Source organism: Fusarium subglutinans (genome assembly GCF_013396075.1).
Source record: "Fusarium subglutinans strain NRRL 66333 chromosome Unknown NRRL66333_c0000118, whole genome shotgun sequence".
In the NCBI taxonomy this organism is placed as follows: domain Eukaryota; kingdom Fungi; phylum Ascomycota; class Sordariomycetes; order Hypocreales; family Nectriaceae; genus Fusarium; species Fusarium subglutinans.
Genome location: NW_023502181.1, coordinates 145,604 through 158,561, shown reverse-complemented (window position 1 = coordinate 158,561; position 12,958 = coordinate 145,604). Strand labels below are relative to the sequence as shown.

The 12,958-nt window shown below is 49.2% G+C and overlaps 5 protein-coding genes across 5 annotated transcripts; 3 read left to right on the top strand and 2 right to left on the bottom strand.

The window, feature by feature from the left end:
- Positions 1–1,505, bottom strand: FSUBG_8581 (DNA primase small subunit; the record flags this gene model as incomplete). Its single annotated transcript, XM_036687003.1, has 4 exons — positions 1–471; positions 523–969; positions 1,017–1,211; positions 1,261–1,505. Coding segments are annotated over 4 exons (1,358 nt in total), but the record flags the coding sequence as incomplete, so codon positions are not given.
- A 455-nt stretch (positions 1,506–1,960) lies between these two features.
- On the bottom strand, positions 1,961–5,329 carry FSUBG_8580 (u3 small nucleolar RNA-associated 22; the record flags this gene model as incomplete). The annotated part of the gene is made up of 2 exons (XM_036687002.1): positions 1,961–5,032; positions 5,084–5,329. 2 exons carry the CDS (start codon positions 5,327–5,329, stop codon positions 1,961–1,963), a joined length of 3,318 nt encoding a protein of 1,105 aa, XP_036535964.1.
- A 1,485-nt stretch (positions 5,330–6,814) lies between these two features.
- Positions 6,815–7,630, top strand: FSUBG_8579 (uncharacterized protein; the record flags this gene model as incomplete). Its single annotated transcript, XM_036687000.1, has 1 exon — positions 6,815–7,630. The coding sequence occupies one exon, from the start codon at positions 6,815–6,817 to the stop codon at positions 7,628–7,630; it is 816 nt and encodes a 271-aa protein (XP_036535963.1).
- A 1,168-nt stretch (positions 7,631–8,798) lies between these two features.
- FSUBG_8578 (coenzyme a transferase) lies at positions 8,799–10,478 on the top strand (the record flags this gene model as incomplete). Its single annotated transcript, XM_036686999.1, has 3 exons — positions 8,799–8,858; positions 8,915–10,282; positions 10,347–10,478. The coding sequence occupies 3 exons, from the start codon at positions 8,799–8,801 to the stop codon at positions 10,476–10,478; spliced, it is 1,560 nt and encodes a 519-aa protein (XP_036535962.1).
- Positions 10,479–11,107: 629 nt separating this feature from the next.
- Positions 11,108–12,632, top strand: FSUBG_8577 (uncharacterized protein; the record flags this gene model as incomplete). Its single annotated transcript, XM_036686998.1, has 2 exons — positions 11,108–11,367; positions 11,453–12,632. 2 exons carry the CDS (start codon positions 11,108–11,110, stop codon positions 12,630–12,632), a joined length of 1,440 nt encoding a protein of 479 aa, XP_036535961.1.
- Positions 12,633–12,958: the final 326 nt, after the last annotated feature.

Below are 12,958 nucleotides of genomic sequence, written 5' to 3'. Positions count from 1 at the left end.
TCCCCCTCCCCCTCCCCCTTCCAGGAGTCGATCTCTGCTAGAAGATCCTGCACCGTAGGCACACCCAGAGGATCAAAGTCCTCGAGATTCTTCGTGTTAATGGGCACACAAACTCGGCCAGTACCAGGATGCACGACAAAAGGACTCTTCAGCAAATGGTTGAGTTTCTTGCTGACTTCAATATCCAGTCGGGGGTAGGTGTATTCCAAGACTATATCTTGCTTGGCTTCAAGGAGCTGTCTAGCATCGAGGTTTTTGCTGGCGCCTGACTTTGCTACTGCGTCAATGTCTGCCCATTTTGAGGCTGATGCACGTCCTGGAGCGGCGTCCCATTTCCTTCTTAGTGATTCGTTGAGGTTCTGGTTTGGAAGAAGCTGTAACAGCTTCTCAGATTGCTCAGCAGAAGCCCATGGGTCTTGGGTATCAAGAACGTCTTCTTGGAAATGGGTTTTCAGAATCTCCAGGCTTCGTCTACAATGAATTAGTATACCGTCTTCACAAGAGTCTAGCTCATGAACTCACGCCAGATGAGGATGTAACGGCCTCCTCACATTCACCTTCTTTCCGCTCTGAGCACCTCCCTTGACCACTTCTAGGTAGCCTGCAATTGCTCTTCTCTTCTGATCGTCCATGCTTCGAACCTTCTTATCGCAAACCCAGGCGTGAGCACCTCGTCGTCCTGAGTACACCCACATGATGTGCTTGAAGCCAAAGTCTTCCCTCAGCGCAACATCTACCACCTTGATAGCCATTGTCATGAACTGCCAACACTTGTTGCAGATGTTCGCCTTGTCACAGCATGTTCGAATATCATCGTAATCTGTCAAATCTATATCGAAACATAGCTCTTTCGCAAGGGGCTTGAAAGCGGATGAGTTGCGGAGTTGCTTTCGGTCGCGGGGGTTGGTGGTGTACACTGGTCCGATTTCAAAACGAGAGGGCATTAGTCGGAGAACGTCCTTGCGAAGCCTGTAACAGTATGAATATCAGATCGCAGCGAGCAACGAGTCACGTACATATCGGCAGTAGGGAAGGATTGGTATCGGAGGTAGGCATCGTTCTGGAGGGTGAAAGCGAACTCTCTGTTGCCAAAGTCGTTTGTTGGGGTTGGGCTGTGATTGAGCCACTGAAATAGGTATCGCCATGGGAATAATCGCTGATAAAAGCTTCGCATGACCTCAGGATCTGAGGCTTTCAATGTCATAGCATCGCTATAACCAATTAGTTCAACCGCTGTGCCCAAACGTCGATTCTACGTACAAAAGCGGTGCAACCTGTGAGCTTGGCTGGACAGCTGCAGAACTGGGAAATTCCTCATCCGAGTCAACGTCGTCGAATAGGTGCTCGAGTTGTTTGGCTTCCTTTTTGACGTCTTCTATCTCGTTCATCTCAACATCAGCCTCCGGCGCATTAGGAGCCTCATCAGAGATTCCTGTCTCCTCCACGGGCTCGTCCTTAACGTTGCTTGGGGATGACATGGCTTCTGCTTCGACAGAATGGGGCATTTTGATCAATCGACAGCAATTGTAGTCGCGATTAGTTTCAGAGCGCCTATGAGTTCAAAGTTGTCGTTGCTGGTTGTCGCAGTGATGGGATTGGAAGATTGACTAAAGATAGGTACCTAAGGTAGGTAGTGGTCGAGGGGTGAAAGTGAAACACGTTAAGACGCGTCTTTTCGCGTAAAGCTGTTTCCACTACTGGCAATTAGGCGAGGTACGTATCTTTTGATCCTCATCTCATCCAATCCCACCAAAAAGATTCATCGATCTCTTCAAGTTATCAATCAGATTCCATTTGCTCTGTAACGATATGGCTACCTCTAAATGTCAAGCAACCCCGACGCCTGATACAAACTACACTTTTAAAATTGCTTCTCAAGATAAAAGCCTGAGTCTATATCTCGATCTATATGCATGGATATTCTCCAAAAAGTCTTCTCCTCTTGGACGATGTGTCAGCTTTACTCGACTTTCTCGATCTTTCTAATCATATCGCCACCAATCCTAGCAATCTCTGACAACACTGCCTTACGGTTCACCACGACTACATCTCCATCATCGTTGGTTACCTTGTGGAAATTATAAGGTAGACCAGCTCGGAACTTCTGCTGCTGAAGCTTCGGGTTCCAGATCGCCCCTATCACAGCATCCTCCTCGTCGCTGTTGTTGGTTCCCCGGAAGAATACAAGTGAGTCGTCGTATACACGCTGTAGCTCCTCCATTAGTACGTCAACAGGGTGAGCACGGATAGGAAGCGGTGCGCGACCCGTGCGATCATCGAGGTTCTTGAACTGGGAATGACGGCGGGCTGAGGGGTCAGAAGCAGCCTCCCGAAGTATTGAGCGAATAGCTTTTCGAGAAAGATGGAAAAGGACATCGTAGTCTTCAAGAGAAGTTTCGAAAAGCTCAGTGGCATCAATACGGTATCCGCTGTCCTTCACAAGCTTACATGCAGCCTTGGCCAGTCGGGTCATACGTGAAGCGATGAGCTTAGAAGGTCCATTGCGGGTATAAGCGAGGCCTGAAGTGTCATTGGAGGTAGCAACAAACATGACTGTGTGGTTCATGTTGGGGTCCTTTTTGCGCCGAGACTCTAGCTCTTTGCGAATGTTATGGCGATCGTCATCAGTCAGCTCCTCTGCAGAGTCGACAATCAGAGGCTCGTCACGCCAATCCCAGCGCGACAGGAATGTCAGAGTGCGTAAGAAACCTGTTGAGGCACTCGTGGGGGCCCTCCATGGGTATGGCTGTAAGAACACGTGCAGAACGAAGAGCTCAATAAGCTCCTCGCTGATGTGACTTGAAAGCTTGTGAGAATTGAACCAGTGCTTTACCAAGCGGATAGTCTGTGATAGAGGATGAAGGCGTGTGCAAAAGGTTGAGATAGTCTGTGTATGAATTGGTAGGGTAGCAAAGAACCAATTGGTCCTAGCAAGGACTGCTTCCGACTGTTCTCGAATGTGAGCATCAAGCGTTTTGTTTTTGATTTGGCGTTCAAGGAGGGTATCTTCCAAGTCTGCATGGATTCTCAACCTAAATGCCGCGCCAGATTCGTAGATAATGTCGAGATACGCCAAATTCTCGATACCAATCTCCTTGTTATCCCGGCCAAGGTAGGTTGTAATGTTTTCTTTCGCGGCCGTGAGACGCCTGTCAAAGTCCAGTAAAAACTCGATCTTGGTCTCTTGAATGGCCACTAGATTCTCAGGCCATCGATTCGATGCCTCGAAATAGAGGTTCACATCTATGGGCTCAATAGTACCTGTGTGGAAGCCAGGGCTCGGAGCATCAACTGAAGCATATCTAGCGGCTGGCGAAACCGGCGAAAGCTGTCTAATCTGCAGTGGCAATTCTTCAAGATTTCGAATATCGTATTCGAGAGTCTGGAACGCTCTTCGGGCAGCATCAAAAGCCTCCTTATCCATATGAGAGAATGTGACAATGTTGGAAAAACTAGCACCAAAAGCAATAATATCTTCGCTGGCAACCTTCAAGTGTCGTTTCAAGGTGTACGCTGTGATTTCCTCGCAGATCTGGAATGGAACTTTGCTTGACCACTCAACGCACTCAAGGATACTGCCATCCTTGAAACGACGCAGCTCGGCCTTGTCGCCCCAGAATTGTCGGAACTTGGCAGCTTCTTTTTGTTCTTCTGCCGCGGGACCATGCTCCATCTGTCTGGACATCTGGGGGAATTCGAACATGACACCAAATTGAAGCTTACCAGAACTTGAAGTTGGCGCGGAGCCCAATGACCACCCAGCTCTGGAAGGCAATTGGAAATGCACAAGATGAGCACGAGTACCATATGCCTTTGTGAGTACCTTGTGTGCTTCTAGGCTAAAGTCCCAGGCAGGTCCTCTAAAGTCAACAGAGCTACTGGACTTGGGAATATCCTTGCTCTTAATCTCAAAGATAGCATCGAATGTCTGGAGAGGGGCATCAGATTTGACAATAAATGTCGGGTCGAACTTGTCGGCAGCTTCATCAGCGAGGAGGTCGGTGGTAGACTTGGCATGCGTTTGAAGTAGACTCGCAGACCAGGGACTCATCTTTGACAGCACATTGAGTTCTCGAATTGGGTCATACATGACAGGACCAGCTTCTCGGACAGAGTCGGCATTTATCTTCGAGGATCCAAAAACGAAAGGCTTCTTGTTGAAATCAGTGGCCGAAAGGAACTGAACAGCAGCCTTGAAAAGTTCAGTGCTGCTCAAAGAGTTTGAAAGCGCTGCCTGTCCATTCCGTCCACCCATTTGAAGCAAGAGAGCAATCATGACAGACCACTCGAAATGACCAAATCCGCCTTGCGAGACGGAACTCCCGAAACCCCTCTGCTGCAGCCAGATTCTCCCCAATACACAGGCATCAGTCAGGGCGGGGCACTCGTTTTTGGCGTGCGTAAGAACACGCAGGTAAGAGATGAACGTCTCCTCAGCTTTCAATGTAGAGTTATAGAAAGGAGTTCCGGTCTGGGTCTTTTTGTCGTCGGACTCTCCACTTCGGTTGCTGTTGGAGCTGGGAAGTAGCTTTGACTTGGGGAAAAGGCCATCATGAGCGCAAGGGATGAGTCTAATAGTATACAGGGATTTCGCAGCCTTCGCCTTCTTCTTGGAAACCTTCCCATTGATCTCCTTGGCATCGGTCTCCTCCTCCTCGGACTTGGGTCGAAGTGCAAGTACAGGCAGAAGCGGGTTCTCGTTCAGGTATTCAAAGCCGATATCCATCGAGTCTCCCAACTCTTTCTTGACGCTGGCGGCAATGTAGGCGATGTAGTATGCTCGGCGGTAAAAGTATCGCATACTTGTAAAATCCTTTTCTTGGAACAACGTCTTGGGCATCTGAACTACCATATCAATGCCAAATTGCGCCTGGGACTTGACCATGGTCTTGGCGACATAGCTACCAACGACGTTGTATGAAGCTGGTTTCTCAAAAGAAAGCTTGTAAGGAGCATCTTTGGCAGGCTTAGGATCGGGGTAAGGGATGACGATGCGATGCTTCTTCTCGAAGCGGCTCGTGACTTCGGTGATCTAGAAAATCTGTTAGTCTTGAAGATGGGTGACTTTGCGTATAGTACGAACAGGCTCGGGTCCGTGGGGATTCGCAGTGTCAATAGCTTCCTTTAAACGATGGAGGTTCGCATCCACATCCTTCAATGCCTTCCCATAGTCAAGTTTTGCCTCCTTAAGTAGCTCATCCGTTTGGAGGACAAAAGTGCTAGCAGTTGAGACTCTGGCAGAGCTGCGAGCCTCAAAATCAATGAGAGCATCGTGTCTCAGACCAGATCCAGAGTGGTCTAACTTCCGACGCTTTGAACTGGACTCCATGGCGATTTAATTCTGCGCCAGATGGTGGAAGGCGATTATCGACAAGTTGAGGTTGCTTGGTGTTGGAGCTGCCACTATTGACTTTGATCCGCGCTCATGCTGTAATTTTTTTTTCTGAAGCCAGGATCTGCGGGGCGATAAGAAGCTTATCGGGAAAGGTACGTACTCCCCTCTAAGGTAACTCGACCATTCTCAGCCGGATCCTGGACTTTCGGATCCGAGCAGCATCATGGACTGTTCCCTTGTCACAAACGTTACTCTCCTTTCCTTCGGTTAGATCGTCGCGTATGTATTCTCCTTTTGAGTTGAGAAACTCACGCCATATCTTCCCTGCACATAACTTATGCAGCTACTACTGTAAAGCACATTTCCAACCGTTCAGGCGATCACACTCCAAACAACTCCTTGCTTAATTATACCCGCCGAATAGACCACGCCTTGCAGAACGCTCAGGCCAATCCACTCCGATACCTGATACCAGCCAAACCTTCTCGCCCTTGTCTTTGGTGTCCCCCCCATCTTGCACGTTCACGATCGGTGATGGTCAAGCCATCAGTTCGAAAGTGAGACATGCGAGGATTCATGCTGGTTAACCACTATCAACTATGTGTGTAAATTAAGAAACGCACTCTTCTGAGACAACAGTTTGATGACATGACCCGCCAAGGTGTGGGATTTCGGGTTGTTTACCATTCCAGTATAAACGCTACACTGACCAAATGAAGTCAAGGCCCTGAAAATCAACCACAGCTTCAGCTCAGCTCGAGACAACACGCTTGTTTATGTTTATGGTGATTGACACCAGCCAGATCGAACAGACCAACAATGCAGCGCCAACAGTAGCTCTGCTCGTCTATGCATTAGCTTTCCAGAACGAGAACCCCTACTTGCCAAAGCGACCTAGTCGCTGCAGGTTTCTTCCGCCCTTGACGTCTTTAGCCTTCCCGGCCTACAACGATTGGTCTTTGACGTAACACTGTCGTGTGTTTGTTTTGTTCTGTTTGAGTGTCTTGCCTTCTCCTTGCCTTAACCTCCATACCACTTAGCCTGAGTTGGCCTGGCAAGCCCCAGATGGCACCCACGCCAAGTTCCGTGCCTCCAGTCTCGAATCATTGCTTTTGTGGTGTTTTATGCAGTTCAAGGCACGCAGCATGTAAGGAGAGTTTGCGTTGGAGTTCTCGGAAATTGCCTCTTGTTCATCAACAGGTGGCTATAAGAACAAGGTAACCCTGTCAATCAGTTTATGGCTTGCTCATGCAAACCACATATCCGATTGTTGAACAGCTTAGATAACTGTGGTTTCTTGTTCACTGGCCTGGTCTCTAAGTCACGACGGGTATTTCTCCTTTTGTTAGACTGTTTTGCCTCGCGGCACGTCACGCTTTTCATCATAATATTGAACCTTGCCTTGCCTGAATCACTTGACGCTTCTGTTGGAGAAGATCAGCGAGCCAGTGCAATTCAAAAATACATCCACTTGTCAAAATGGAGTCATACACAAAACCAAGACCATCTCTCACGCTTTCCTCATCAGCCATGGACCTTGACACAGATCGAAGAACGCCATCGCCAGTACCCTCACTAGGCTATGATGCTCTCAACACACCCACAGCGGAGATGCTCACGCCGCCAGCTTTTGCTTCAACGTTCTCGCTGCCCATGAATGCCACCAAGAACTTGTCCCTCGGTGCCTCTGCTTCTCCAAGAATCGCAAACGACAACGACTTGCTGCCTTCTTCGCTGCCTCAGACCGAAACATGTGGAAGCGAGAGACCAGATATGTCTTGCATGGGAGGAACTGCCGACTTTCTCCTCCTGTACTGCTTCGATTTAGACAGAGCGGTAAACTTTTACTCGCGTTGCTTCGGCTGGAAGTTCTTTGGAGACGTGAACGCCCAGCAGTCTGATGACCCATATATGAGGCAGTGGGGATCTTCACACTTTGACGTACAGCCCATGAATTTCTTCAACTCAAGCCAGAGCGGAGGATCTCGCATCACAGGAGCCTTGATGCAAGTGAGAGTCACGGGAGACAGCCGTGCTCAGCTCGAGTACAAGCGACAGATAGCCATGGCGCGCGGTGTGACACCAGCATGCCACATCCGAGTGGCTGATCTTAGTATTGCCGAGACGTTGATCGAAAACAACTACGGCGAGATCAAGCAGTTGCGATACGGCGTTCGACAGTGCATCATGGATATTGGAGAGTTCGTTGACCCTGAGGGGAACTTGATCGGACTGGTATCTCTTCACCCGGAGAATGCTACTACTGCTATGCAATGTGGATTATTATCGAGTTGAATGGGAAATGGTTATTGTGGAGGATAAGGGAATACCCGGTGGTTCATATTCATTCTTCCGCTTATGCGATGCGAGCATCCAGTGCTTTAGGGAACTAATTGCCACGATGTGCTTATAGAGCTAACGATGGCATTTGTTGGAGTTTGGCGTTTGCGTCCAAAATATCATGGACACTTGGCGTTGTGTTGCAGAGGAGCCCAGAACAGAAGAAGGGAGGGAGTCTTGATAAACCCCCCATGCTTCTAGCTCACCTTGATTATTAGTTAGTAGGTAACTAGGTAAGTTGGAAGCGAATTGGAGTCCATAGCCGACCTCGGATCGGAAAGCAACCGAGTCGGAAATCTAGGATACGCTCTGTAGTCACAACAATCACTACTAATACACATAATCACCAATGAATAAAACGGTGACTGAACCCCGAGATGTTTCTCTCCAAACATCAGCAAGTTTTCCCAACAAAGCTAGTCCGTCGAGATGAGAACCCGACCTGTTTGGCTGTCATGAGAAGCCCTGTTCCGTCATGACAAGTCAACTCCCGAAACGAATAGCCGGTAGGTTCGGAAAACCCATTACCCGCCCACTAAATTACAGCGCCAGACTGCCCTGCCCCGGACTTGGGCCCCCGCTGTTCTCTCTGTCCTGCCACTCATGATGTCTTTATCCTCGGTCTCCACAGGTAGAGATCGGGGAGATCCTCCACTTCGCTTGCGGTCAAACTTCAAAGGTCAAGGTTCTCCTGTACGGGGACCACCCGGCAGCCGTTAGAGGAGAGCTTATGAGGGTGACCCGCCTAATTGTTCCTGTAAATGCTGTTTTGGTATCATACCGAATGCCGATTATCGCTTCCGAACTTTGGTCGCGGAATTGTATTTGAGCTCAGGCGGAGGTCGATTTACGGCCAGAGCCGGCCTTAATAAACGGATATCCCCCGCCAACGGCCCGTCGACTTCTATCGTCGTTGTCGGCTCAAGTTCTCCTTCATAACATCTCTCCTCAGCATTCTTATTACTCTCTGTTCTATCTGGAAAGAAGAGCCCTGGCGCATGAAGCTCAATTGACCGTACAAACAAGCTTATTCTATAGCTAGCTACTCTCCTAACCGACAGCAGGGTTGCCGATACTGAAGCTATTCCCGACCTTCTCACCCATCTCTCCAAACATACACATCATGTCTTCCTCGGCTTTCCGATTACGGACCCTCCGAGCCTTTGCTCGCAATCCCACCAATGTACGTCTCTTGAGCAGCTCAGTGCGCATCTCCGGTGTATACTAACAATTCTCAAGCCTAATGCCGTCCTCGCACGATCCTTCTCGGCAACCGCTCGCCGCGCCGAGATCAACAAGGTCTTCCCTTCTGCCAAGGAAGCTCTCAAGGACATGAAGCCCAACACAACCCTCCTCTGTGGTGGTTTCGGTCTCTGCGGTGTTCCTGACTCTCTTATTAACGAGGTTCTCGAGAAGCCCGAAATCAAGGGTCTTACAGCCGTCTCCAACAATGCTGGTACCGACAACTTTGGTCTCGGTAGACTTCTCAAGACTAAGCAAATCCGCAAGATGATTGCTAGCTACATTGGCGAGAACAAGACCTTTGAAAAGATGTACCTCACTGGTGAGGTCGAGCTTGAGCTGACCCCTCAGGGAACTCTCGCTGAGCGATGCGCCGCTGGTGGCAAGGGTGTGCCCGCCTTTTACACTCCTGCTGCCTTTGGCACAGTTGTTCAGACTGGCGATCTTCCTCTTCGCAACAAGGCTGATGGTTCTCCTGACGTCTACTCTTACCCCAAGGACGTCAAGGTCTTCAAGGGGAAGTCTTATCTTCTTGAAGAGAGCATTGACGGTGACTATGCCTTCGTTAAGGCCTACAAGGCTGACAAGCTTGGTAACTGCCAATTCCGTCTCGCTGCCCACAACTTCAACGGCGCCATGGGCCGCAACGCCAAGATGACCATTGTCGAAGCTGAGCACATCGTTGAGCCCGGTGAGATTCCTCCTGAGGCTGTCCACCTGCCCGGTATCTACGTCAAGCGCGTCATTCAGAGCACCGAGGAGAAGTCGATCGAGAAGTACACCTGGGCTAAGGACCCTAACGACCCCGAGGCTACCAAGGCCCTCGGCTCTGGTGACACAGCTGCCAAGCGTGAGCGCATCGTTCGTCGTGCTGCTAAGGAGTTCAAGAACGGCATGTACGCTAACCTGGGCATCGGTATGCCTATGCTTGCCCCTGGCTTTGTCGGTCCTGAGGTCGAGGTTCAGCTCCAGTCTGAGAACGGTATCCTTGGCCTAGGTCCCTATCCTCAAAAGGGCCAGGAGGATGCTGACTTGATCAACGCTGGCAAGGAGACCGTTACTCTCAAGCCCGGTGCTGCTGTCTTCGGTAGCGAGGAGAGCTTTGGTATGATTCGCAGCGGCCGTATCAACCTCACTATCCTTGGAGCTATGCAGGTTAGCGCCACTGGTGATCTTGCCAACTGGATGCTTCCCGGAAAGGTCAAGGGCTTCGGTGGTGCTATGGATCTTGTCAGCAACCCCAGCGAGACCAAGGTTGTTGTGACGATGGAGCACACAGATAAGAAGGGCAACCCCAAGATTGTCAAGCAGTGTGCATTCCCTCTGACTGGACGTGCTTGTGTGTCGAGGATTATTACGGAGCTGGTGAGTTTTCCCAAATCTTGTTCATGTCGTCAGTTGATGAATGATATACTAACTCTCATCCCAGGGTGTGTTCGATGTTGACTTCGCCAACGGCCTTACCCTTATTGAGATCGCAGACGGTGTCACAGTTGACGAGGTCAAGAGCAAGACAGAGGCTCCCTTCCACGTCGCTGAGGACCTCAAGCCCATGCTATAGATGACGCAAATAAAAGAGAAGGAATGATATTACGATTGGATACCATAGCGCACGGTCATAAAAGTATTTTGAAGGATGAGGGACGAAGGACGAAGGATTACACCCGGCTTTGAGACGACAAGCTTGCGGTTGGGGAAGAAAGAGGGTCTCATTCATGGCTTGAAGCCATCGCATCAGAGGGAGGCCGTTGTAAGCCGCTTCGCTTGTTCCCGTTGATGCATGGAATGGAAAAACAATAGGCTTGGTTCAGACGGTGTTTCCGCGAGGGAGAACATTAAAAAGATTTTAAGCGACAAATATAAAAAAAAATTAAAATAATCCAAAGAGAGACTACACGTTATACTTGATTATTTTTCTTTGGTTCATTATCATGCACAAAGCCGTCTCATTAGTAAGTTCTTGTCGGTGTTACAGAGGTAGTGAAACGCACCTCGGGGAGAAAGAAAACCTCTAACATCAAGTCAGGGTGCCAAAATAAGCTGATCTAAGGGCTTACTAAGATATACGTAAACTTGCCTGAGTTTCTTTATCACTTAGGTAGACAAGATATCCCAAGTTTTCCTGCCTTCCCTTCGATCTGCGCAGTCTCACTGAACCTCGCCACTTTCTCAATTTCAGTCAAATCAGCCATGTTCGACCCAGATTCTGGTCCAGCGTTTACGGAGTATGTCCTGACCCGGGAGGCTCTCACGGCTGAGAGTAATGCAGACTGGAGCCGGCGTCGTCCATACCCTTCCTTCAAGCCTCGAGGCACAAAGGGACCTCGATCTTTGGTAGACATAGCCATCAGTGTTGTTGGCGATAATTTTGGCAAGATTCGCTCTATAACCCATCTTGAGTCATTGCCAAAAGCCATACTATGGCGCATTTGGAGGTATCTCGAGGCAAGGTCAGTACACCGGAGATACAGCTTGACAGCCTACGGATGGCGCGGAACATCTAGAGATCTGCGACTGATACTGATACTGAAGTAGAGGAGTGTCTCTCCATGCTTGGAGGTACCTCTCCAAACTCCTAATGGATGAAGGAGATGAGAAGAATCTTGGCCTGTACCGCTTTCGACAGCACATATGCCATCCCGGCAACAGTCTCACCCGCTACACTCAACCTCTGACAGCACCGCCCTCAGACTTCATAACACACATAGTCATCGCCGGTGGTTGCACCTTCAATACCCATGATCTTCTAGGTCTGGCAGACATGCCTAATCTCGGTGTCCTCGAGATAATTCAACCAACAGAGCGGACTGCGTTCCCAAATATCTCGGACCGTCTTGTCCGGGGATGGTCTGAGAAACCTGATCCATTTCCCTTACTTCGAGTATTGCGAATATGGGGAGATGAGACGACATCCAAGGCATCTCTACCATGGGTGTCAAACTTCCCTTCTCTTGCCCTGTACGACGTAATTGGTGCAAGGGACGCGTGGGACGCCAGTAAGATGGCAGCGCAAGAACATGGGTGGGAGCAGGCAGATGCACCGCCACATAGGTTGGACGACTCACTGCTGCGATATCTCATGCTCTTTGCGCCGCTGGAAGAAACCCGAGACAGAAATATGCGTGACCTCGCTGCAAGTATCGATAATGACTTGGTGTCGTTGTGCAGCGACTCGCGATGTGCTGTTAAATTTGTTCAGGATCGTCAGGCACCACTTCTTCTCAACTACCTGTGCGATACTGCAAAGGAGAATGCGCCTTGGTGGGATATTGATGCTGCATCTCGAGAAGCTCGCACATGCCACGGAGTTGCATTTGAGGCTTGGGCATTCTGGCTTTACTCCTTTCTCGGTCAACTTTGTTCTGATCAAGATTTAGAAGCCCGTGGCGCCCTTCCCTACAAGGCTGCAGCAGGTCCCTTCATTCTACCCTCACGGCCGATTGCATGCCTTCACTTGGGTCACACTTCTCAACGCGGTGGTATTGATACGAGACCGTCATATATTAGCAGGGGACTATTCGCAACACGACAATTCACATTTACACGGAAATCTGTCATTCCGCTCAACGGGAAGAAGCCTGCTACAGTACCGAAGGGAGTCAACTTGGTGTGTTCAGAGAGGTCCGCGCCAATGCTAGCAATAAGGAAGGCCAAGAGAAAACGGGTTGTTGATGTTTTGGAGGATATGGGTCTAGGGCGTCCAAAGAATCCATGACGTACAAGTCTCTTTCAAATTAGTATTATAGTATGTTGACATAGACTTTGATCTCTCTTCTTGAAACCTGAGATTACGTTTCAAGGGAGGTATTCATCCTCAGAGAAAGCTTCTCACCCAAAGCTTAGATATTAAAAATCATTGATCAAAAGGTTAACTTAGTCTTGTCTAAATTTGCCTAAATTTGCCTCAAGTCTTGTTATCTCTTAGGATAAATGTCTTTAAGTTTCCTTGCCTCCTCATGTTCATATTTGGTTGCCACTAATATGCGCTCATTCAGTTACAGCAATCCTTCCCTCTTACTTTTCTACCCCTTAAATGCACAA